Source organism: Ailuropoda melanoleuca, chromosome 13 (genome assembly GCF_002007445.2).
Source record: "Ailuropoda melanoleuca isolate Jingjing chromosome 13, ASM200744v2, whole genome shotgun sequence".
Lineage (NCBI taxonomy): Eukaryota > Metazoa > Chordata > Mammalia > Carnivora > Ursidae > Ailuropoda > Ailuropoda melanoleuca.
Window position 1 is genome coordinate 87,772,462 of NC_048230.1, and position 26,812 is coordinate 87,799,273.

Consider the following 26,812-nt stretch of genomic DNA (forward strand, 5'->3'; position numbering starts at 1 on the left):
GTGGGCTGTCTCTTAGTTTTTTTGACTGTTTCCTTGGCTGTGCAGAAGCTCTTTATCCTGATAAAGTCCCATAAGTTCATTTTATCTTTTATTTCTCTTGCCTTTGGAGATGTGTCGTGAAAAAGGTTGCTCTGGCCGATGTCATAGAAGTTGTTGCCTATGTTCTCCTCTAGAATTTTGATGGATTCCTGTCTCACATTGAGGTCTTTCATCCATTTGGAGTTTATTTTTGTGTATGGTGTGAGAGAGTGGTCAAGTTTCATTCTTTTGCATGTAGCTGTCCAATTTTCCCAGCACCATTTATTGAAGAGACTGTCTTTTTTCCACCGGATGTTTTTTCCTGCTTTATCAAAGATTAGTTGCCCAAAGAGCCGAGGGTCCATTTCTGGGTTCTCTATTCTGTTCCATTGGTCGATGTGTCTGTTTTTGTGCCAGTACCATGCTGTCTTTGTGATCACAGCTTTGTAGTACAGCTCGAAATCCGGCATTGTGATGCCCCCAGCTTTGTTTTTCCTTTTCAACAGTTAGAAGTAGGACAGATTTAAAACCATATTGTTTTGGGGTCTACAGATTCAGAAATATTAGTTGGCTCTCTATAGTTTCTTCAAAGAAAGGGTGTATTAAACAAATAATAGCCTACATAGTATCGTGTGTCAATTGCTTTTTCTTTCTTTGCTGTGCCCTGAGGTGCACAAATCCTCCAGTTTACCAGTTTTTTCTTTGACCATGCCTGTCATTTGAGTTTTAAGTCAGTCACTTATTTTTTATTCTCAGTATTTATTTGTTCTTTCTAAAATTAACTTATTTTTTATTATTATTTTTTATTTTTTTNTTAAAAAGATTTTATTTATTTATTCGACAGAGAGAGAGACAGCCAGCGAGAGAGGGAACACAAGCAGGGGGAGTGGGAGAGGAAGAAGCAGGCTCATAGCAGAGGAGCCTGATGTGGGGCTCTATCTCACAATGCCGGGATCACGCCCTGAGCCGAAGGCAGATGCTTCCGCTGTGCCACCCAGGCGCCCCTAACTTATTTTTTATTGTGGTAAAATACATGTAACATAAAATAAACCATTTTAAAGTGTGGAGTTAAGTGATCGTGTACTCACAGTGTTGTGTAACCATTATCACTGTCTAGTTTCAAAACATTTTCATTACCCTGAAAGGATGCCCTATGCCCATTAAGTAGCCACTCCCCATTCTCTCCCACCTCTAGCCCTGGCAATCAGCAATCTGCCTTTGATCGCTATGGATTTGCCTCATCTGGATATTTCATATAAATGGAACCATACAATCAATGTGCAGTCTTTTGTGTCTAGCTTCTTTGACTTAGCATAATGTATTCAAGGCTCATCTTTTGAACGTACATTGTGCATACATACATACATACATACATCGTAGCATATTATCAGTACTTCATTCCATTATACAAAGAATATGCCATTGGATGAATATATCACATTTTGTTTATCCATGCATTCATTGATGGACATTTGGCTTGTTCCCAACCTTTTAGCTATTGTGAATAGGGCTGCTATAAACATGTGTGGACAAGTTTTCTTTTGAGCACCTGTTTTCAGTTCTTTTGGTTATATACTCAGGAGTAGAATTGCTGGATCATATGATAATTCTGTGTAACTTACTGAGGCACTGCCAAATTGTTTTCCACGGTGACTTTTTGTGTTCCCATCAGCAGTGAGGATTCCGATATCTCTGCATCCTTGACAACACTTGTTATATCCTTTAAAATGTTTATTTATTTTTTGATTATGGCCATCCTAGTGGGTGTGAATTGGTACATCATGATGGTTTTGATTTGCGTTTTTCTAATGGGTAATGATATTAAGCATTGTTTCATGTGCTTGTTGGCCATTTGTGTATCTTCTTTAGAAAAATAGCTATTCAAATTCTTCACTCATTTTATTTTTAATTTTTAAAAAAGATTTTATTTCTTTATTTGTCAGAGAGACAGAGAGAGAGCGCACAAGCAGGGGGAGTGGCAGGCAGAGGGAGAAGCAGTCTCCCCGCTGAGCAAGGAGCCAGATTCGGGACTCAGTCCCAGGACCCTGGGATCATGACCTGAGCCGAAGGCAGACACTTAACTGACTGAGCCACCAAGGCATTCCATCTTCAATTATTTGAGAATTGAATTGTTTAAGGGGCACCTGGGTGGCTCTGTCAGTTAAGCATCTGTCTGTTGATCTCAGCTCAGGTCTTGATCTCAGAGTTGTGAGTTCAACTCTTGAGTTGGGGCTCACAATATAAATTGAATTGTGTGTCTTTTTGTTATTGAATTGTGAGTAATTTATAAATTCCAGATACCAGACCCTTATTAGTTATGTGATTTGCAAATATTTTCTCCTATTCTGTGGGTTGTCCTTTTACTTTCTTGATCGTGTCCTTTGATGCACAAAAGTTTAAAAATTTTTTTCTTTTTTTTTTTTTTGCCTCAGTGTAGGGCTTAAAATCATGACCCAGAGATCAAGAGTCTCATCTCCACTGACTGAGCCAGCCAGGCGCCCCTAAACTTTTTTTAATTGAAGTGTAGTTGACATACAATATTATATTAGTTTCAGGTGTGCAACATAGTGATTTGATATTTATAGACATTACAAATGCTCACCGTGATAAGTGTTGTTACCATCTTCAGCATACAAAGTCATAACAATATTATTGACTGTAGTCTCTGTGCTTTACTTTATATCCCTGTGCCTTATTCATTTTATAACTGACAGTTTGTACCTTCACTTTCACCTATTTCACCCATCCCCCACCCCTAAAAGTTTTTAATTTTGATGAAGTCCAAGTTTATCTTTTTTTCTTTTGTGTTTTTGGTTTTATAGCTAAGAAACCATTACCAAAGTCCATTGTCGTGAAGGTTAACCGTATGGTTTCTTCTCAGAGTTTTATAGTTCTAACCCATACAGTTAGGTCTTTGATCCATTTTGAGTTAATTTTTGTATATGGTGTGAGGTAAGGATCTGAGCTCATTCTTTTGCATGTGAATATCCAGCCGTTGCATCACCATTTGTTGAAAAGACTATTCTGCCCCATTAAATGGTCTTTGTACTCTTGTTGACTATATATGTATGGGTTTTTTTAATGTACTGTCAGTTCTGTTTCATTGTTCTGTATGCCTGTTCTTATGCCAGTGCTTATACTGTTTTGATTACTGTAGCTTTGTGTAGTAGGTTTTGAAATTGAAAAGTGTTAGTCTTCCAGTTTTGTTGTAATTAATTTTTGAATAGGTAATATAATCAGGTAGTTCGTACATCAAAATGATATGAAAAGGTCTGCCTTGGGAAGCCATGCTCTTACTCATGTGTCATCTACTCTGTTTCCTTTACTCTCTGCAAGCAGTCACTTTTAATTAATTTTTTCTATCTTTCTTATGTTTCTTCATGCACATATGAGCAAATATGAATATGCATATATCTTTTTTATACAAAGGTAGCATCTTTAACAAATAATTTTAAAAAGGTTTTCACAGTGTGTTCTAGAGATTCTTTCCATATTAGTTCATAGAGAACTTCCTCACACTTTTTGTAACAGCTGTGCAGTGTTCTGTGGTGGGAACAGAGCCTAGCTTATTTAACCTATTTTAAATCTCATTTAATCTGTATTGTTGGACTCTTGGGTTGTTTCTGATATTTGGCTCTTGAGAACAAAAGAACAACAGTGATGCAATGAATAAATTTGTATATAGGCCATTTCATGTTCAGGTGTACCTGGGGATAAATTCTCAGAAGTGGAATTGCTAGATGGCCCTCTGTAGTTGTTGACCTTTTTTCAGTGTGTGAGACTGCCATGTTCTTCACAGTTTTGTTAACAGAGTGTATTTTATCTAGAATTTTGTCTTTCTTACAGGTGAAAATGGCATCTCCTTTTAGTTTTAATGTGCAGGATATGGTTGAACATTTTTCAGATCTTTGCATGATTTGTATTTCCTTTCCTGTGAACTGTTCATGTGCTTTGATCAGGTTCTTTATTTCTGTGAGCTTTTAATATATTTTGTGAGTTGCAGATATTTTTCATCCATTTTGTCATTTGTCCTTTGACCTTGCTTTAAGAGTTGTTTGCTGGATATTTCTTTCTTTCTTTTTAAAATTTTATTAATTTATTTAAAAATATTTATTTATTTGAGAGAGAGAGAGCATGAGTGAGAGAGAGCATGAGTGGGGGAAGGGGGAGGGGGAGAGGGATAAGCAGATTCCCCGCTGAGCAGGGGGCCGGACGTGGGGCTTGATCCCACGACCCTGAGATCATGCATGACCTGAGCTGAAAGCAGATGCTTAACCGGCTGGACCACCCAGGTGCTCCTCTCCCTTCCTCCCTTCCTTCCTCCCTTCCATCCTTCCATCTTTCCATCCTTCCTTCCTTCCTAAGATTTTATTTATTTATTTTAGAGGGAGAGAGGGAATCCCAAGCAGACTCTTTGCAGAGCACAGAGCCATGACCCTGAAATCATGACCTAAACTGCAACTAAGAGTCAGATGCTCAACCAGCTGAGCTACCCAGGCGCCCTGTTTTTTTTTTAAATTTTTTTTATTTAAGGAGGCTCCATGCCCAGCGTGGAGCCCAACACAGGGCTTGAACTCACGACCCTAAGATCAAGACCTGAGCTGAGATCAAGGGTCAGACGCTTAACTGACTGAACCACTCAGGTGCCCCAAGGACAGACATTTCTGATATTAATTTTTTGAAATATCTGCTGGATTTTGAATCATAGTTTCTTAGGATTTCTATGACATTTCCTGCTCCAACGTTACTAAGAAATCTGGCTGTTTCCCCCCCTCATGTTTTTATGCTTTCATTTTTTATTTTGAAATCCTAGATCTATTTGGAGTTATCTTGTATACAATGTAAAACATTGATCCAAAATTTATCTTTCTCAGGTGGTTATGAAATAGTTTTCCAAAACATTTATTTAAAAAATCATCTTTACCTCTACTAATCTGAGATTCTGACTTTTTTTAAATGTTTTTTTTTTATTATATTATGTTAGTCACCATACAGTACATCCCCGGTTTCCGATGTAAAGTTCGATGATTCATTAGTTGCGTATAACACCCAGTGCGCCATGCAATACGTGCCCTCCTTACTACCCATCACCAGTCTATCCCATTCCCCCACCCCCCTCCCCTCTGAGGCCCCCAGTTTGTTTCTCGTAGTCCATAGTCTGAGATTCTGACTTTATCCCATATTAAATTCCTATGTGTGTTTATGAACTGTTAAGTTGTGTTTCTATTCTGTTTTTTCTTTTTGTCTATATGATGAAGACACACTTTCAGTTATTGATGGTTTTGCTATGCTTTCATATTGGGTAAGGTGAGTTTCACCCACATTGCTCTTTGGAGTTTTCCTGCCTATTCTTATGTTTTTCTGTATGAATTTTTAAATCAGCTTGTCTAGCTCCAGAAAATAATCTGTTATTTTTATTTGGATCACACTCAATATATAAATTCATGAATTCTGTGGTACATGAAGATAATCACCCTCTAGCCTATTCCCTTACCTCCTTTGACTGTTTAGTGGCCATGGGGGCTCCCTGCTCAGGGGAGGGTCAGAGTTTACAGGCTCAGTCCTTCCAGTGTACCTTTGAGCCTCTCTGAGGCTACTTCTGCCATATGTCTTTTCTCCCAAAGGCTCTGAACTGGGTTAGGACCCTGCTGTGAAGCCATTGCAAGGCCATTCTCTTCCCAAAGTGAAGATTTATTCCCTAGCCTGTGTCCCAAACCATGTCCAGCCACAGCACCCAATCCAGCACACCAGAGGTTCTGCAGTGAGGCTAAGTGATTATATTATTACACTCCTTTAATATAATACGGGGGAAACTCATAATAAAATGCCAGTAACATGGAGATGCACTGAACTTGAATTAAACCTTCTTCTATTATTATGGTCCAGGGAAAACTTACAGGTCAAGTTTAAATTCTGTATCATATTCAAGTATAAAAGAATTAAAGTCTAAAATCAAACCCCATGGTCTGACGAGCTCAGAAGCCGTCTTCCCTGGTTTCTTACTTTGCTGCTGTCAGTGGAAGGGTGTCCTTGCTTGGTGGGGTCCAGGCTCTTTCAGCATATCTGCACTAGCACTGCACAAGGCTCCATGTAGGTCATCTGGGGCCTCAGACATGCATTGTCCCCATGAAGGCTCCTTGGTGCCTCAACAAGGAGACGAGGAAGCCTTCCATGCAGTTATCCCAAGCAGAATTATACCCAGAACCCCAGCAGAGACCAGATATGTCCGAGCAAAGCCTGATGGCCAGAGGAAACTTGCCTTCAGCCTCCCTGTTATGTGAGGAGGGCTATGCCAGTTGCCTTGAATCTGACTTCAGAACTTTAGCTCAGATGAGAATTTTACCTCCCAGTGAGAGGTGAATTTTGGGCTAATTCCCCTGGCAGCTCCTATCTCCAGCTCTTTGGTTTGGAATTGAGGGTAGCCCCCGTTGGTGGCAGGTGCCCTCACCTGGGAATAGGCACTTTCTGTCCTGGGTTACAGGGCCTGTTCCCCAGTTCCTCTGGCCATGGAGTCCCAGGCCTGAGATGCCTGCTGTCTGGAGGAGGTATTTCTCTTGAGTGGATTGAACCACAGCAGAGACAAACAGAGACCGCTGATAAGGGGGACTTGAGCCTGAGGAGAAGCCACGAGATACTGGGAATTGCCTTTCCAGTTCCCTCCATGGCCCTAGGTATGGAATAGAATCTGCCAGTGGTTCTAATGCTGCTGACCGAGGCCTAATGCGGCTGACAAGGGCCTGTCATGTGCCTCTTTTCCAACAACTGAATCCTTTCTCCAGCCAAGTCATTTAGGAAATGCCATTGCTGGAGCTGCTGATCTTTACTGATGGCTCGCAGAGCCCTTGCCTCTGCTTCATAGGCTCCTTTGAGCCAGATCAGCCCGCAGGGGAATCTGTGCCTTACTGGTGGTGCCCCGAATTGGCTGAGCCCTCTGGGGAGGTGAGGCGGGGGCACTCTACCCTCAGAGAAGCAGTTCCATGCTGGTGGACAGAGCTGCCGTAGTGCCTGTGGCCCACCAGGGTATGCTCCTCCGGGCTTCAGGCGTGATGCAAGCTTTGGGTCTAGACCAAACTCTTTTAGTTGCGGTGGCCCTTGCCTTGTCACGTGCTTATTTTGAGTCCCCCAGTTCCACATGTTTGCTTGATTTCTTGGTTCCCAGCCTGTGCACCTGATGTTGGGGCCTCCATCAATAACCTTCTTCCCTGCCTGCCCAGGGTCTGAACAGCTTTAAAGTAGAACGAAGAGGAAGCCTGGGTGGTGAGGACTTTGCCTTAGTGACGGGGAGCTGCCTTTGGGGATATGCTCAGGTGGGCTGGCCCGAGCTCAGGACCGGTCCCCAGAGGTAGGCCAACTTCTAACCTGCTCATGGCCGTGCAGGCCAGCTGTGGAAAGTGCACGGGCTTGCTCCTAGCCAGGCCAAGAAACCGTCAAGCCTTTTGTTCTGCATTTCTTTTTGATAGCATGTTCTTTTGGTGTGATTTTCTTACCCTTCCCCTCCCCCTGCCATTTGCCCATATTCTACCATGGACAGCGGTGAGAGTGACAGCAGTCACGGGGACCCAGATTTTCTGCACACTGACTGCCGGGCTGTGGGCCCAGTGCCATGCCTGTACTAACATGCATCCTCCTTGTGGTGACTGTCCTGCTATCGTCCTTGAGCCAGCGGGGGCACGGAGAGGCGGGGCAGGGCTTCTTGGGGAGTGGTGACCATCAGTCAAGTATTGTTCAAAGGGGTGGGATGTCAGCCTTTGCAGGTTGATGGGGCACAGTGGTGTGGAGCTGGTAGAGGCCTTGGACAGTGGCTGCTGGAAACCAGGTCACACAGGTTTGGGGCTCCAGCTGGGAGTCCTCCAGCTGGAAATATGTGGCACAAACGTGCCTGACACGTGCTTCTCCTCCAGCTCTGGACAGAACCCTGGGACTTAGAATTAAGGACGACTTGATTATATCACCATTGGAGCCCAGCTGTAGTTCTGCAGATATGTTTCTGTCTTTTAAGATTATTTTTAAAAATGTTTTTATTTCCTCTGGCCAATATAATTTTTCATGGGGCTTTACTCTTTGATCTGAACTGGAAAAAATGTTCCCATTTTAAGACCTCTTAAAACATGTCTTTGGATTTATTGTCTGTACAAATGGAAATTCAGATATTAGTTCTGTTCATAACTGAAGAAAAACAGGAAAAGAAAATAAATTTCTCGCTACTTGAAGTGATAAACACGGTGAAGCATATGCTGTATATCCTGGCAACAGAAATTCAAGGTCGGAAATAATTCCTTTCCTCCTGAGTCTGCCTTCAGCTTCCCTGAGGAGTGCAACGGCTGAAATTTGCTACTAATTGTAGCCATAATTTTAGCATGCAATTAAACACATGATTTCCTTCCCAGCTGATGTCTTTTTAGCTAGTCTGACATGGATAAAACAAAAGCTCCGTAGATTTGAATGGCCGCTTTAATTTGATAGGAGTTGAAGAAAAGTCACCATTGTTTGAGCACGTTTGGCTACATGGTAGGGATGAGGTTCATCTTGCCTGTAAGCTTGGGTGCTTCAAACGTAGTTTCTAATACTGCTGTCTGAGCATTGAAGGGGACCAGCCATGGGTATTCCCGCTTTGCTAAGACCCTCCATGAGGTGAATGATCACTGGAGGGAATGATCCCAGGGGAGGAGTCTGAGATGGAAGTTGTGTGGTTGTGGTGGCAGGAGCAGAGGTGCATGGAGGTCACCTCATGTGGTAGTGGGTCTGGTGTTCGAGGGAGCCCAGGACCAGAGAGCAGAGCCGCTGTCCAGGGAGGGAGCCAGAGAGGCCCTAGGCTGGCCTGCCCTGGGCTAATGTGTCCATTTGGTGCTTTTCTTTTCCTTGGCCTCTCTCAGGAGGGTCATCTGCTCTGTAAAGGATGTTTTGTGTGAAATTAGGGCTCCTTGCCCAGGGGAGTTTGGGAACTACCAGGGTAAATAAACTAAATAGGTTTCTCTCCTCAAGGACATCTTGAGAGTCTGTTACGTGCTGCTGTACTTTATGGTTCTCTGAAAGAGAGTTCAAACAAATGTGGTTTTCCAAAAGTATGTGACTGTGGCATTCTTTTTTCCAGGAATACCTGGCAGAATACCTGGCAGGGCACAGTTTGGGAAGCATGTTTCTGGTTGTATGGAGCCTCTTGAACATAACTTTTTATAACAATGAACATGAACAGGTCCTGAACATGACTTTTTATAACAGTAAGAGCAAGTGCTGATTTTGCACACACTGTGTGTGAGCCACACAGTCCCAAACACTTGCATGCAGTGTCTCATTAAATTTTCTGCATGTTTTAGGTCTTCTTGTTAGCATTCCTGTGATACAGGCAAGAAACTGAGCCATTGGGAGATTAAGAAAGTTGCCCAAAGCCTCAGAGCTTGTGAGGGCTGGGCCTGTCCTTCTCTTTCAGCCTGGGTGCTGATTGTCCTTCAAGTCCTGAACCCTGTGTAGCCTCATCCAAGAAGCCTTTCTGATTCCCTCCCCATCCCCACGGAGGACTCAGACCCTTCTCTGGTCTCCAGAGCCAGAATCCATTAAGGCATACTGCATTGTAACCACTATGTGCCCACCTGTCCCCATACTGGACCACAGGGCTCATGAGCCCCAGGGTTGTCTGTTCCTGGGAGCTGAGTCTTTGATCTCTAGCCCCATGCCTGGCACATAGTTGCTATGAGTGAAAAGCAGTGAGTTGTTTTCACATGTGAACTGGATCTCCTATGCTTTCTTTGTTTCTTAATGGTAGGTGGCAGCAGAAGAGTTCCTGATGGTTCTGTTTCTGAGGACTCATACTGTTTTAATTCTGGACCCAATTTTTTTTTTACTTTGGGTTTAAATTGATAAATTTAAATTAAGTAAATTTAATTGATAAGTTGTCAAGACCAGTGTGTTCCCTTGAGTAAGCGTCTGCACGTGTCATCGGCAGTGTTTAGGCCCAGGTTTAATAGAGGTACTTGGAAGGATGGAGTCGACATTCTGATATTCCGCAGCATCATCTCTCAAGGCATATTCTTGGCTTTCTTTATAAGTGTAATTCCGCATTTGGGGATTGATCAGACACGATTGAGTGGGTTTGGGTGTTAAAACAGAAGGTTTGGAATAGGACACAGAGAGGCACGCTTTTCTGGGGCAGCCCATGGCCATTTTGAAATGAATCCTAGGGAGCAGGATGGTTCTCACAGTGAGGGAGCAGGACCTCCCTTCCCACCTTATCCTTTTCCTTTTATATTTAGTTTGTTTGAAAATTTTAATTATGGGGGCGTCTGGGTGGCTCAGTCATTAAGCGTCTGCCTTTGGCTCAGGGCTTGATCCCAGGGTCCTGGGATCGAGCCCCACATTGGGCTCCTCTGCTGGGAGCCTTCTTCTTCCTCTCCCACTCCCCCTGCTTGTGTTCCCTCTCTCACTGGCTGTCTCTCTCTCTCTCTGTCAAATAAATAAATAAAATCTTTAAAAAAAAAAGAAAATTTTAATTATGAAACATACAGAAAATAGCTACTAGTGTATTCACTACCCAGTTAGTCACATTTGCCTGAGGTCTGTCTCTCAAATCCTACCATCCCCTGCCTGCTCTTCAGTATGGATGTGGTTCTTGTCCTGTGTTTGGCTTTCCCCCTTCCTATTCATGTTTTTTTTCATATATATATGTGTGTATGTATATATCTCCATAAATAATATAACTTGTTTTGGGTATTTAGAAGTATCATATAAATGGATAAATGGTATTATACGGATATGTCCTTGTTGTAAGTTACTTTTTTAAAAAAATATTATTTTATTTAGAGAGCGAGAGAAAGAGTGTGTGCACACACATGCAAGTGGGGGGAGGGGTAGAGGGAGAGGTAGACAGGGTATCTACAGCAGACTCTCTGCAGAGCATGGAGCCCAACATGGGCTTGACCCCACAACCCTGAGATCATGACCTGTGCTGAAATCAAGAGTGGGACCCTTAACCAGCTGAGCCACCCAGGCACCTCAGCAAGTCACTTTTTAAAGATCACATCATGTGTTTGAGATTTGCCCTGTTGGTGCATGTGGCTGCCACATAGTATTCCACTGAGGAATTAAAGTGGAGTTTGCGCATTCATCCCCCCAGTGAGGGACAGACTGTGTCCAGTTTTTCTGTTTTAAACACTGCCAGAATGAACACCTTTGAACGTTCCTTTTGTGTAAGAATTTCTGAGTAGACTGCCCAAGGTGGAATTCCAGAGTTTTAGAGTTTGTTTAAGCACCACCATGCCCTCCAAAGTGGTTAAACCAATTTACCTTCCCGCCATTTTGTAGTTTCATAAGCCCATATTTACCCACCCTGGTGTTCTCAGATCTTTTCATTCTTGCCAAGTCTGTAGGGCTTACTGTGGTACCTCTGCGGTTTAATTTTGCATTTCCCTCTCTAATTACGGGGTTGGCCACCTTTCCCCCTGTTTACTGGCTATTCCTACTCTTCCTGTTTTTGATTACATTGATTTAGGTGACTTTTTAGACAGAGTAACCTGGGGTCTCCGTCTCTCATAACTGTTTGTGTTGCTCTTTCAGATGGCACGTTTGGTGCTTACATGCAAGTTCACATTCAGAATGATGGACCTGTGACCATAGAATTGGAGTCCCCGGTTCCTGGCGCTGCTACCTCTGACCCAAAGCAGGTAAGCCTGGACCCTGTTGGGGTCTGTCTCCTGGCTTTTGGCTTTGATTGAGTCCCTCAAGCAGTTCTCAGTGTGAGGTGGAGAAAAGACTTCATTCTAGCAACCTAATATCTATTTTAATACATCCTTTCCCAAGAATGCATCTGTTCACACTGCATCTCCTTGGTGCTGTGACAGGCTGGACAGCACTTCTGCCTTACCTCCTCCTGACTTTGGATTACAGAGAAAACGTCCTTTGCAAGAGCTCACCTCTTCCTCTGGGCTTCCCCCCCCCCCCCCCCCGCCCCGACGAGGTGCCTTGATGCCCACACGCCACTGGGTGGCAGCAGAGTAGCGGCACAATGCCATTGAGCCCTGGTCTGGCTTCTGTACGGGTTAGGACTGGTTACCGGGAGTGGGTTTTGTCCCAGGTGTGGGTACGTGTGCCACCTGAGGTTCTTTGTAAATCCTTATTTTTCTAAAGCACTGTCTGACCTGGATTTGCTGCCAGCTCTCTAAGCTTTGAGGAAAAATTTTAATTAAAATAGAAAAAGAAAATCTATGATAGTCCTTGCAACCTGTATGGTTTTTATAGATGCTTAACACTTCTTGAGGCTTTAATTAATGTGTCCACTTAATAGCCTTCAAGATACATGGGAGCAGGCAGAAGAGTGAGAATGGAAGGGACATTTCTGTTCTTCCTTCTTCCTCTCCCTCCCTCCCCTAGGATGCTGTGAAGTGGAATGATGCAGTAGGTGGGGGAAGTATTAGATAAATATAAAGCTGTATGACGTGTTCAAAGTTATAATGTTTCTTTCATTGATATTTATTGGATAAAATACTTTTGAGATAACTCTTTTCACAAGAATAGAATAGGAGAAGATAGCAGAGCCCATAGTCTGAATCTTTATGGACAATGCCTGACATCTAAATAGTCCCCTGTCTNTACTTTTGAGATAACTCTTTTCACAAGAATAGAGTAGGAGAAGATAGCAGAGCCCATAGTCTGAATCTTTATGGACAATGCCTGACATCTAAATAGTCCCCTGTCTAGCATGGGGACTGAGGACTCTGGTTGCCTCCTTCATCTGCCACTGGGGAACCTCTTATGAAGATGTCATTGTGACAGCCAGTGGGACAGAGTACTAAGGCTCTATCCGCCTTACAAAACAGTTGATGTGAATTATTTTGTGTCTACTTGCTTATAAATTCACATCTTAAACATGAAGGTCTGTGTTACAAATTCACATCTTAAACATCAAGGTCTGTGTGTATGGCTGAAGTTGATCTAAGACTTGCCATCAGTATAACCTGATACTGTTCAGAGGAGGATAGCAGACTCTTCTCCACTTTGGGTCCTTACTATTATCAACCAAAAAAAACCTAATAGTTATACAAAATCAGATTGGTTTAGGTCAGTTCACAGCCTGCAGTTGGTGGTCCTCTCCAATGCAGAAAGCTAAAATGAAACTCCTGCCGCTCCACCTCCACACATTCTTTCTGTTTTCTTTTTTCCTAAATTCATGGGACTACCATTTTACCTTGTCGGCCAGGCCCAAATCTGGTGTCATCCTACTTTCATCCCTGCCTCTCCCAATACAATTTCCTATATGCTGATACTGCTCTAAGGTTTCTTTTTTAAAATGTAGTAAGTAATTTAATCTTTATCATAGGGTATGATGAGGAAATGGAGGCACCATGCTTAAGCAGTAACTTAAGGTCATATAGTTGTTAAGAGGCAGAACCAGTATGCAAACCCAGTTTTCAAAATCAGGAAGCGAAAAATTACTGCATAAAATCAGAGGTCACTGACGTTGTTTTTGAAGAGAAATCTAATTGTCTCTGAATGCTTGCCACCTCTCAGCCTTTTTTGGAGAAAAATATCTGTGGTTCCTGTGCATTGGGGGCCATGGTTTATTTTTATTTTTTAAATTTTTATTCAATTTATTGAAACTAAAAAAATAAGCAGTTTACTCGTGGATGATTTTCTTTTCTTTTTTTTTAAGTTTAACTGTTGTTTTTTTTTTTCTTCTTAGTTCCAAGTTATTATTTTTAAGGGGAACATAACGTTTCTTACTTATTGCTGATTCTTTGGGTTGATAGAGAAGCAGGAATAGGTCTGACATAGTAGTGCTGGACTTCAAAGGTGATAATCGAAGTTCCTGGAGTTACTGATAACATTAAAGAAAATCACAAATGAAAAATCCACATGAAAATTTAAATGTTTTATTTTGAAATAATTGGAGACTTAAAGAAAAGTTAGAGTCACAGTTCCTCTGGATGCTTAACCCAGCTCCCACTAACTTTACTGCCTTACATAATCATAGTACACTGATGGAACACTGAGATTAATACTGATATAATACCGTTAATTGATGGAGGGAATGTTGGGGTTCAGAGCCAGCAGCCAAGAAAGGACTGTTGAGATGTCTTTGGTGCAAAAAGGTGGTTTTATTAAAGCACTGGGTCAGGACCCGTGGGCAGAAAGAGCTGCCCTGGGGTTGTGAGGAGCAACTGATCATATACTTTCAAGTTGGGAGGCGGTTAGTAAGTCTGTAAGGAATTTTGGAAGCAAGGTTTCCAGGACCCTGAGGAGGCTAAGTATTGTCAGGAAAAGGTCATTTATTACTAGTAAAACCCTAGTCATGAGACCCTTCAGATGTATATCAGTGGGCCATATGCTTGGAGGATGATTGCTAACATGTATCTTGGGGGGTAGAGATAAAGGAAGTTTCCAAAGAAATTTTTATGTGTTAAAGGATCCAGGAGGTTGGGATAATGTTAAGCTAAGATTGCCTTTTGCCCTTAGCAAAGTATTAACATTGAGGGAGCTGAGTTCCTAGAGCAATGTCACTCTGCCTGTTTCGAGACTTGTCAGGGGGCTGTAAATAGTAAGGAAATTTAACTTTTCTTTTGCCTTTGTTTCCCACATCATTAACTATACTACAAACCTTATTTAAATTTCACTAGTTTTTTTTTTTTTTTTCTAATGTCCTTTTTCTATTTCAGGGTAATCCCACATTGCATTTAGTTGTTATTTCTCTTCTCTAATCCGTGACAGCTCCTCAGCCTTTCCATGTCTTTCATGACCTTGACGATTTTCAAGAGTACTGGTGGGCTGTTGTGTCAAAGATTCCTCAGTTTGGGCTCTCTGATTACACTGAGGTTACAGGTTTTGACAGGAATAGCAAATAGCACAAAAGTGATGTGCCTTTCTCAGTGCATCATAGGCTGATCTGTCTTATTACAGGTGATGTTAACCTCCATCCCTTGGTTAAGATGAAGTCGAACAAATTTCTCCACCGTACGTGGAGTATTATTAACTTTTCCCCCTTCATCTGCTCCCTTGCTTGTTCGTAACAGATGGCTGTCTTTCTGCTTCACAAAGAAGCCATCTGATGGCGTTGACCCTGCTTGTCCTCCCCCCTTTCTACATAGGTAGCAGAGCTACCCTTCTCTGTGCTGAGGCCAGCGCCTCCCCTGGGCCAGGACTGGCACTATAATTTGTGGGGCCTAATGCCAAATGAAAACGAGGGGCCCCTTGTTAAAAAATTATAATAAAGAATTTCAGGATGGTGACAACAGAGCATTAAGCCAAGGGTGGGCGCTTCTACAAGCAAGGCACTGTGAGCCTGTACTGGGTGGAGCCAAACCAGCCTGGGCTGTGGCACCCTCCTCGGTCTCCCCTGTACCTTCCTGGCAGCCTCCATTAAGCCCTTCGTCCTCTTGTCCAGTCAGTCTGTTTCTCTCACTCATCCATCTAATTCCTGTGGCTTTTAAATATGCCCGAGCATTTCCAGTTGAGAAACGCCTCCATTTCCTGTCTGCTTACCGCCTGCTCAGTGTACTGTAATCCGCAGGGACTCCTGCCGAGGCCCCCTGAGCTCCATGTTGCCTGATTCTGTGGCTTGCGGGACCTGATGATCTGACCACTGAGCAGCTCTTGCCACTGTTGCCCGCTTGCCCCTGGACATGGTCTTGAATCTTGTTTTATGGGATACCGTTCTCTCCTGGTTTTCCTGTTGCCTCTGGCTATTCTCTCTGATTTGGTGTGGTTGCTGTTTTGTAGTTCTGATTTATTATTCTGCTTTAACTCTATTTGGAGAAAAGTTTTAGTCAAGTTTTTGTTTTCATTCTAAATCTCTAAGAAGTGGTAGAGTAATAATGCATTGTATCTTTAGGATCCTCAACCTTATTTCAATTAGTACCTCCTCTTTATAACATAAAGACATACAAGCATGATTTTTTTTTAACATCCAACGAGATATGCTAACTTAGAGTAAAAAAGTCTTTTTTTTTTCTTTTTTGCTGTTTTAAAGTAATCTCTACACGCATAGGGCTTGAACTCACAACCCCGAGATCAAGAGTTGCATGCTCCACTGACTGAGCCAGCCAGCCAGGCGCTGTCTTTTATTTTAGTTATTTCTGAGTCTTTCTTTTAGGAGCTTTCTTTTCAAATGCATGAATTGCGCTGTATTGATTTCATTTGCTAGTTAACTGGCTCAGGGGTCTCAGACCCTGCAACAAATGCACAGATCTGTGTCCTCTTGCTCTCCAGTAGGTGGCAACAAGTAGGCACAGAGGGCCCTGGTGACGGTGGTGGCCAGGCTCTGCCGGTGGTCTGTCTCTGCCTTCCATTCTCAGTGAGACTGGGTGTTATACGCAACTCAACTAATGAATCATTGAACACTACATCAGAAACTAATGATGTACTATATGCTGGCTAACTGAACATAATAAAAAAAAAAAGAAGGGGGTTCCTCTTTGGGCAAATAGCTAATTTGCTTGCTTTTTTTTTTGGTAAGACTGCAGCCAAATTGTTTTCACCGATAGATAAGCATGCCTTTCTGTCAAGTGAGCTTTTAATTCCAAATATTTTATTTTCTCAGTATAATCCAACTAGTAGTGAAAACTTTGTACATTGTAGAGAAATGGTTATTTTGGGAAGTTTTAAAATACAGCTTCTTTAGGGGCATCTTCGGCTCAGGTCATGATCTCAGGGTCCTGGGATCAAGCCCCATGTCAGGCTCTCTGTTCAGCAGGGAGTCTGCTTCTCCCTCTCCACTCTCCCCCCCCCTCAAATAAATAAAATTTAAAAAAATCTTAAAAAAATACAGGTTCTTTAAACCATATGGACAAATGCGCTGTGTGTGTGTGTATTTATTTATGCATCAGGTGTCTTTTTAGTACATGACAGTATACTAGGCACCTGAGGGAGAAAAAGAAGTGCTGCGACCCAGTCCCTGCTCCCAGGGGTAGATCTGGGGCAATGTAAACCTGGAAGGGTAAGAACAGCGAGGGAGGTGAAGAGTAGTGTATGACAGCATAGGACGGGTCACAAGACCATCATGTCCTGCTCCTCCTTAAGGCCCTTCAGTGCCTTCCAGATGCTTTTAGATTACAATCTAAGTTCCCTCCTGTCACTTACCATGCTGAGTTTCCAGGCTTCTGTGGCTCTGTCCACCCTGCTCTGCAGTCATCTGCCCCTCGGTCTCTACACTTTACCTGCTCTCGCCTCCTCTCTGTTCTGAGAACAGACTGAGCCCTTTCCTACCACTGGCTCTTGTCTCAGTGTCCATGTCTCCTCCTCAAAAGGTATCCTCTGACCCCGTCAGTCCCGAGTGAGCCCCTGCCAATTACTCTGTTACCATACTCTGATGACGAATTTACAGCACTTGGCCGTCTGTTATTATCTGCTTGTTTTCTTGTTCTTCCTCTGTCCACCCCACTCCTAGAACTTAACCTCCCTTGGTCTTGTTCACTGCCATGTCCCGGAAGGTGAGCCTGGAATGTGTAGTTTGTTTTGGACTCCTATGTTATGGGCTGGTGAGCTGTCTGTGAATGTCCTGGGTTCTGAGAAGGCCGATGCCACTGCTGGTGTGGTCAAGCCAGGCAGGCCTCCCAGGGGATTGGAGGTTTTCACTGATATTTAAGGATGCAGAGGGGAGGAGGCATTCTGGGTTGTTGTTCCCAAACTTACACTTTGGTTAGATTCTATTTTCACGAGTCCCAGAGCTCTGTCCATGGGTGATGTAGCTACTTCCTGCCCGTGAAGCCTGGGCTGGCAAAGGTGACTGGTGGTTTGCCTGTCTTAACCAGATCTCAGCGTGTTCTTGGAACGGGCCCTGCAGCCCCTGCATGCTTTCCTGTGGCTGTACCGACAGCATGCCCCATGCATTTACAGGCTGCTGTGTGGGCCCCATGATGTGTTCTGACAGTGAGAAGAAGTTGGAACAAGAGCGTGATGTGCTTGCTCTGAAAGATACTTCCAAAGGGAACAGGGCGTGGAAGCAGAAGCAGAGCCACCAGACAGAAGCTCTTTTCCCTGCTGTGTTCTTGCACAAGAACATGATTCTGGTAGGACATTCTGATGATTACGTAGAAAAGGTTGCTAGTGCGTGAGTTCTTCTGTGGCTGGCTAGATATCGGGAGTTTTCAGCACCCTCCTTAGGCATTCTTGATGGTAGAAGCTTTTTCCTGCTCTTGTTTTAATTTAAATGCCCTTCCTCTTTAAGTAGGGGGTGTTTGCCTGGGTCTCACATAGAGGGGGTTGCATGTGTGTGTGAGCAGATGGGGAGGGGCATTTTGTAATTGAGGGGCTCTTTCCTCAGGCCCAGAGCCCACCTAGTTCATAGTGTTGCCATTAATTATTTATATTCTCATTTATTTAGTGTGATTGAAACCCTCATTTAATTGAAATGCTAGAAGGAGCTGAAAAAATGAACTTTCAAATACACATCTTTGAACTAGTTCACGTGTTTATTGACACATTGCTGGGGTAAGTTGACCAGTGAAAAATGGTGCCAGAGCTTTTCATTTTATGCTTGTCTGAATAGCATCATCACTTCACCTATAACTTTCTGCATAGACTTGTCTTATCAGCAAGGATCCCTCCCTATGCCTGGAAACCTTGGAATGCCTTGATTGAGACATTTAAGGCTTCTGTAGGATCAGAAGAAATATGTAGGGTAGAGAGGTGGGTGGGGAAAGAGCTCCATTTGGTTTTATTCATTTGTACTTTGAGGGACAGGCTAGCCTTTTTAGTAATATGTGCTATGGAATCCGGAAGGTGAAATGGAGGATAGACTAGGACACAGGTGGCAGCCCGTCGCAGGTGCACAAAGGTGTGCTCTTCATTCCTGAACGTTCCAGTTTGAGGTTCAAATCTAATGAGCATTATTCTCAATATAAGGAAGAATTATGTTGATGCCCGTAAGTTGCATTTTTCATAGAAGTACATTTATTTAGTATAGGTCTTTCCTTTTTTATTCTTTTTTTTTTTAAGGCTCAAACTTCACTTGCGAGTTCCCTGTCTCTGTTGGTTTTATCTTGGTTTTTGCATGACCTGAGCTAGGCTCAGTGTTGTTGACTTGCAATAAGAATGTGCTTCACGGCTCCAGTGTAAATTCCCCTACCCCCTGGGGAAATGCACTACCTTGTTTTGGGGGGTTTTGGGGCGTTTTTTGTTTTTCAGTTTTTTGTTTTGTTTTCCTTTGCCTTTTTTTCCCTTTTATTTGGAGGGAATGGGAGGAAGTGGGAACAGGGAGGTGGGAGGTGGATTTTGTTTATTTTTTTAGCTCATTTCCAGGGGGTGGGAGTTTTTTTTTTTTTAATATGTGTCATGAATAAAGTTGTTTTTGAAAATAATAATTTGTTTGGCAAAAAAAAAAAAAAAAAGAATGTGCTTCAGAGTCTGGTTGCCAAAATGGTACCCAGATCCTCTCCTTTATTCTAGTCATTAGTTCATTTTGTCACATTGATTTATCAAACGAATGTTGACTGAGGTCCTGTTTTGTTTATACTGAGTGTTACTAAGACAAAAGCAGAAACTTAGCAAGAGCTTCTTCATTACATTGTTTTTGTTGTTGCTGTTGTTCATCTTTGTCATGGTATTGTGGTAGGAGTGCTGGTGACCCCGAGTCCTGGGACTTTGCCTGCCACACAGAAGGCTTCCCAAGAGGACAGGGCTGGTACCTGGCTGGACCTCTTGGGCTACAGAAATCACCCTTGTTTTTCTTTCAATGTGAACACTCACTTTCCTGAGTTAGGAAAGCCGCATAACCCTCTGGGGGTAGGGTTGGGTATGGAGGCTGGGCTTGACCTCCCACAGCCCTGCCTTCTGCTCTCCAGGAGCCACAGTCTCTACTGAGTCCCATCACTGTGTATGGGGGGCGCCCTGCCGGGGCATGCAGACCTGACTGGTTGTTTTCAATCAGGCTGGTTTCTTCCTACTTGGGGGAGCTGCAAGGGATTGCTCTTGTCTTAACATTTTAATTTGTTTCCATATAGACGATTGTCCTAAGTTGGTACACTGTAGAATTAAAAAGAGGCCTTTCCAAGAGATACATGACTGTATCTCTGCTTGGGGACCCATTGATTGATTGATCAACCGACCTTCATCTTACCTTCTTAAATCTGTTAACATGTGTTACTGAAATTGAAGAAATGGAAGAGTTTGGTTCTCTCTATTGAAATATGTCTGGTAAATTAAAAGCTGTGATCGTCTCTACCTTTGACACATAAAACATTTGTAATTTTCAACTAGATTAAACACCTCTTTGGGCACTAATGGGTTGTGCATGTAAAGCTTTAAGGGCTTAGTTTGTTCCTGTGTATGTATATTGGGCAGATTCTTAGTTATTTTAACCTTCTAATCTTATTTGTGGTTGTGTTAAAAACACAAACTCCTGGGGGTGCCTGGGTGGCTCATTCGGTTAAGTGTCTGCATTTGGCTCAGGTCATGATCTTGGGATCATGGGATCGAGCCCCGTGTCAGGCTCTCTGCTCAGCAAGGAGTCTGCTTGTCCCTTTCTGCTGCACGCCTCCCCCCCACATGCACATGCTCTCTCTCACTCTGTCTCAAATAAATAAAATCTTAAAAAAAAAACCAAAACCCACAAACTCTTCACCTTACTGATTTGACCTGCCAAGGATTAACTAGCATCTTTCTTTGGGGGGGAGGGGCAGAGGGAAAGAGAGAGAGAGAATCTTAAGCAGGCTCCACCCTCAGCATGGAGCCCAACATGGAGGTTGATCTCACAACCCTGAGATCATGACCTGAGCCAAAGTCAAGAGTTGAACGCTTAACCTCCTGAGCCACCCAGGCGTCCCTAAGTATCTTTTTTTTTTTTTTTTTAAGATTTTATTTATTTATTTGACAGACACAGCCAGTGAGAGAGGGAATACAAGCAGGGGAAGTGGGAGAGGAAGAAGCAGGCTCCCAGCGGAGGAGCCTGATGTGGGGCTCGATCCCAGAACGCTGGGATCACGCCCTGAGCCAAAGGCAGATGCTTAACGACTGAGCCACCCAGAAGCCCCAACCTAAGTATCTTTTATTCCTAAGGGAGGGAGGAATCCATGGAAATCCTTCCATGGATTTATAGTTTGAGCACAGCAATACTTTAATTATACAGACTCAAGATTTTAATTGGGAATTTTTAGCTTTTTAGCTAATTTATTAGGAGCTTCATAGTTCCGGGTAATTGTAGAAAGATGTTTGGCAAATCAGTGGTGTTTTGTAAAAAGCCTTGTTCAAACATTTGTATTACTAATGGAGAGGAGAGAATGATGTGGAAGTGATAGAAATAAAAAATGGGCTCTCATCAGATTCTCAGAAGGCCCCAAAGAAATGAAGATACTGCAGGATTGGGGGCTGTTATGTGTAGGAATTCCATACCCTGTTTGCCCCAAAGTCACTCGGACTGGTATTTGTGTTCCTCTGAGGGCTGTCAGAGACCACAGGTTTAAGCCACAGAGAGTGCATATTAAAATGCAGAGTCTTGGTGCTTCCCCCCCACCCCTGGTTTTCTGAACCAGAGTTCCTGGCATGTCTGGATGTGGAAGGCAGAAGAGTAGCAGATTTACGTTTTTAACTAGTTCTTTGTGTGTGCTTTGTACACTGACATTTGAGAACTACTGGACCAGAGAAGATTGAACATTGCCATTTTTATCTGCTCCAGGCATGGGCCTCTCTGGGCCACACTGCCCTCCCCCTCCCTACTCTCCCAGCTGAGATGTCTGCAAATACTTTACAACCTGTGTTACTGCAGCTGCCAGGAAGCAAGATGGCTGGGCTTGATTATTGAGGTCACATATGAGGCTGTTCTTATTCATCAGTGCCCCCTCAGTTCCTCACTCCCCACCCCCATACACACCGCAGTGGTGAAAATATTCCCAGAGCCTGGTGGTTTTTTGACACAATTACAGATGTGTCAGGGAAAAGCCGATAGAACAACAGCTCAGTACATGAGTGACTGATGATGGGCGGCCCCTCTGTTCAGTGAAGTGACATTGAGGCATGTGCCAGTGGAATAACTTGTTTCCTTTTTTTTTGAATAAAGATTTTATTTATTTATTTATTTTAGAGAGAGGGGGAGAGAGAGTGTATGTGAGTGGGGAGTGGGGCAGAGGGAGAAAGAGAATCTCAAGCAGACTCGGTACCGAGTGTGGATCCTGACTTGGGCTCAATCTCAGGACCCTGAGATCATGACCTGAACCAAAATCAAGAGCTGGATGCTCAACCGACTGAGCCACGCAGCTGTCCTGGAATGATTTGTTTCTTAAGAGAGATGAACCCAATGTGTGGATTGCCCAGTGGCGGGGTGAGATTGCAGTGGCATACTCTCTTGAGGTTTTTGGTTTGAAAAGCAGTGCGTAGTTCTCTTGGTTTTTTGGGTACCAGACATGCCTTATTCAGTGGTTGATTTATTCATGGGACTTGAATAAAAACCCAGGGTGATCATCACCCAAGCCTTGGCTGGGAGAATTGCAATTTAACGGAATGCATGAATGTTGAGGCTTTGTGGGCAGTTGGCTAATCATTTCCTTTTAGACACAGGGGGCATTGTTAGGGGTTCATATTTTGTGATGTATTACTTGTTAAGTTCATGGTAAAAGCTTTTCACATTAAATTGTAGGACTAGTTTCTCGCAGATTGTTTACTGGTTTTTGATTAAGTGTTATTTTTGTTTTTCTCTTTGTGTTCGTGGTCATCCACTTGAAATGAACTCCTTCTCTGTCCCCCACCCCCGCACATTTTTTAAGGTCCATTTCAAATAGCACTTCATTCATGATGCTTACCTCCAGGCCCATCCACACAGGCTCTTCTGCCTTTGAATCCTCATTGCATGGTGTGGCACTGGTTGCATAGCGGTTGATGCTTTTATTAACGGCCCATCCTCATTTTTTGTTAGTTTGTTTGCTTGTTTATTTATCCACCTCTGCATCTGCCATGTTTCCATCCATCCGTCTGCCCATCCAGCCATCCACTCACCTACCCACCACCCTCTCATCTGTGTGTGTAACAGATACCGACAGGGTGCCTGCTTTGTGCTGGCTTTGCATGTAAGTACAGCACTGAGCCAACGTGCCCTTATGGAGCTTGCACTGTAGTGAGACACATACAAAAACAGGCATCATTTAAAGTTGTGATTGCATAAAGAAATCAGAACAGGGTGAGGTATAGAGAATGCTGGTGGAGTAGGGACTACCTTACGTATGAGGGCTGGGGAAGGACGTGGAGCTGAGAGGGAGCCAGGTCCATGAAGCCTGGGGGAGGAATGTGCTTGATGGAGGAATCAGCAAGTGCAGAGCCCTAGGTTGATCAGTGGAAGAAAGGCCAGTGTGGCCGGAGCTCGGACGGTATCAGGGAGAGGGTAGGACAATGAGGACAGAACTGTGACCCAGGCCTAATGATGCGAGGCCTTGCGGCTAGGGTAGTAACCTGGATGATTGTTGGAACTTGAGAGCATCTGTGTGTGTTTGCAGAGGTGGCTGAGCTGGACTGTAGGGTAGCCTGGGGAAGGGGCAGCAGGGAGTGCAGTTAGGAGCTCTTGCAACAGGTATATGAGAGACATGGAGAGAGTCTGGATGTACTTTGGAGGCTCTTGTCCACTCTGGTGTTCTGCCTCCCACAGTAAGGCTTTTCTATAAATGACTCGTGTTTGAATTCTTTTATACCAGGGTTTGAGCAGTGGGACGTACTGTAAAGTCTAACCTCCTACAGTTCACTACTAGGAAGACCCCATTCCTGCCTCCAGTGCAGGATAGTGAGGGGATTCCATGGCATGAGTTTCTTTGAGTTTCTAGGATGAGATCAGACATGTAGACATCAAGGGGTGTGATGCTCACCCTTGGTTCTGCAAGATCCTTGGGCACAGTTTGGACATAAAGCCAGAACCTCTGTTTGATGATGTCAAACAACAAAGAAGCAAGTTTCAGGGATTTAGGTCCCCTTCTTCAAGTCAGCATGAAGCCACGTGTTTCACTATCAGCCAGCTTTCCCCCAAATAGAAAACATTTTATAAAAAGGAATCGTGAAGAGCCCAAGAAACATTTATGTTGAATTTGGTTTATATATGCCATTTTAACTTGTATCGTTAGGGCAATTTCTAAATCTAAGTGTTCGGAACTTGTCAGAGGAAGAAAAGGATTTATTTTTGGAAAAGTATGTTTCCTGGTGTTCATTGATCTTGGAAATTATGGGAGGTAATTGTCAGAAGGGTGGCAGCGGCTCCAGAGGCAGAGTGGAAATCTGGGGCTGGAGGAGGCTGTCGTGCCCAACCAATGCTGGTGGACCGCCTGCTGGTATCAGGTCAAGAGTTTCATAATCGTCACTTTCTACCTGCTTTGTTCCACCATCTTAGTTATTTTTGTCAATACGAAACAAAAAAGAACAGCACTTCTGTGAAGATTCTGCACATTAAATGTATTCCTTTGACTACTTTCCATAAAATGTGAAGTCAGTTTCTTTTTCTATTTTTAAGCATGAAAGTGGAGCCCGGAAGCCTCACTTTTTGTGTAATGGAAAGATCTAAGTTTGTGGCCTTGTTTCCATTTTCCACTCCTCCTGCTCAGGCAGGAGCACGATGCCCACAGAATCCCCCCAAATCGCCTGATCAGGAATCACAGCGCAGTTTGACTGCAGGGAGGGCAGAGGCTGTTATTAACTGTTGGTGGTGTCATTGTTGGGTCATGAAACCTTGAGGGGATAACTACAAGTCCTATAAAATTTCATTTCAAAATCCAGACTAGATCTGGCCTTAGGCTCTATGGATTCTTCCCCATGCCGCCCCCCCACCCCCGCTGTTTCATGTTGTCCCGGTGCCCCCTTCATTTTCTCCTGGGAAGAATCTCCCATTATTTTTTAAATTTCGTGCAAGCAGTGTATTAACTGTAAAGTACCAGTTTGGAAATGTTATTTTTTTATTAGTGAGTTTTTATAGTATTCCTGGGCAGAAAGGTATTTTTATAGAAGCATTTCTCTTCCGGTCTTTTATTTTTCTCGTGTGCCCATAATATACCATTTTTATATCAGTTTTTGTTGCATATGATATGTAAAATCAGTATCCTTTTAAAAAATTAAAAGTTTAAGATATACTAAAGATGATTTTGACTATAATCTTTCATTTCCAAAGGTAACACCGTTGGTAAGTTCTATGCCTTTTCTTCCAGACTTAATAAAAATTTGTTTACCCACATTAACCACATACTCATAGAAAATTCGTGGTATCTCTGAGAGCGTGTATATCATAAGACTTTTTAAAAATTGTGGTAAAATATGAAACATACCATTTTAACCATTTTACCATTTTTGAGTGTACAATTCAATGGTATTGAGGACATTCATGTTGGTTGTACAGCCATCACCACCATCCATCTCCAGAACTTTTTCATCTTCCTAAACTGGTACTCTACCCATTAAACTCTAATTCCCCATTCCCCTCCATGCATCCCAGCCCCTGGTAACCAGTATTCTACTTTCTGTCTCTGAATTTGATTATTCTAAGTCCCTCACATGAATAGAATCATACAGTGTTTGTCCTTTTGTGTCTGGCTTATTTTACTTAGCATAATGTCTTCAGAGTTCATCCATGTTGTAGCATGTGTCAGAATTTCATTCTTTTTAAGGCTGAGTAACATTTTGTTTAGCTGTTCATCTGTTGATGGATATTTGGGTTGTTTCCACTTTTTGGCTGTGGAGAGTAATGCTGCTCTGAACACGGGTGTACAGATATCTGTTCGATTTCCTGCTTTCAGTTCTTTTGAATGTATACATAGAAGTGGAATTGCTGGATCATATTCATAATTCTTTGTTTTTTAAAGATTTTATTTATTTATTCGACAGAGATAGAGACAGCCAGCAAGAGAGGGAACACAAGCAGGGGGAGTGGGAGAGGAAAAAGCAGGCTCATAGCGGAGGAGCCTGATGTGGGGCTTGATCCCATAACGCCGGGATCATGCCCTGAGCCGAAGGTAGACGCTTAACTGCTGTGCCACCCAGGCGCCCCCTTTGTTTGATTTTTTGAAGACATGCCCTATCATTTTCCTCAATGGCGGCACCATTTTATAGTCCCACTTGCAATGTGCAAGGTTCCAATTTCTTCATATCCTTGCCAGCACTTATTTTCTGTTTTTTTTTTTATTATATTATGTTAATCACCATACAGTACATCCCCAGATTCCGATGTAAAGTTTGATGCTTCATTAGTTGCGTATAACACCCAGTGCACCATGCAATACGTGCCCTCCTTACTACCCATCACCAGTCTATCCCATTCCCCCACCCCCTCCCCTCTGAAGTCTTCAGTTTGTTTCTCATAGTCCATAGTCTCTCATGTTTCATTCCCCCTTCTGATTACCCCCCTTTTCTTTTTTTTTCTTTTTTCTTTTTTTTTTGATGATGAAAAACAGTTTTATTTTTTCTTTTCCCCTGTAGTTTTGTTTGTAGCAGGAATATGACAGCATTTACTCTTTGGGCAGAAAGTCCACCAAGTCTGAGCTACGCGACTGCATGAGCCCTGCACCCTGTTCATTAAGACTTCCCCCTTTGAAATGAAATTGATGAGTTTTCAGTGGCCATTCATAGCATTTGAGATCCATAGGCATCAAGGCTTGATGCATGGCCCTCATCTCCCTGGGCTCCTGTGCAATGATTCTCATCTGTCTTGGTTAGAAAGTGAATTAATCTTGACCTTGGCCTCTGGGGTGTGGTTCTCTGTCCTCTCATGCATCTTCAACTCACTTCTTTTTTTTTTTTTTTAATTTTATTTTATTATATTGTGTTAATCACCATACAGTACATCCCCAGATTCCGATGTAAAGTTTGATGCTTCATTAGTTGCGTATAACACCCAGTGCACCATGCAATACGTGCCCTCCTT

General features: G+C 43.1%; 1 protein-coding gene across 3 annotated transcripts in view; it reads left to right on the top strand.

Annotated features, from left to right (window-relative positions):
• The window catches only part of DTD1 (D-aminoacyl-tRNA deacylase 1), a 180,865-nt gene that overhangs the window by 16,105 nt on the left and 137,948 nt on the right, over positions 1-26,812 (top strand). For all 3 annotated transcript variants that reach the window (XM_034639922.1, XM_034639921.1, XM_034639920.1), the window contains exon 4: positions 11,566-11,672. In XM_034639922.1, coding sequence (XP_034495813.1) covers positions 11,566-11,672 — 107 coding nt within the window. The remainder of the gene's footprint in view (positions 1-11,565; positions 11,673-26,812) is intronic.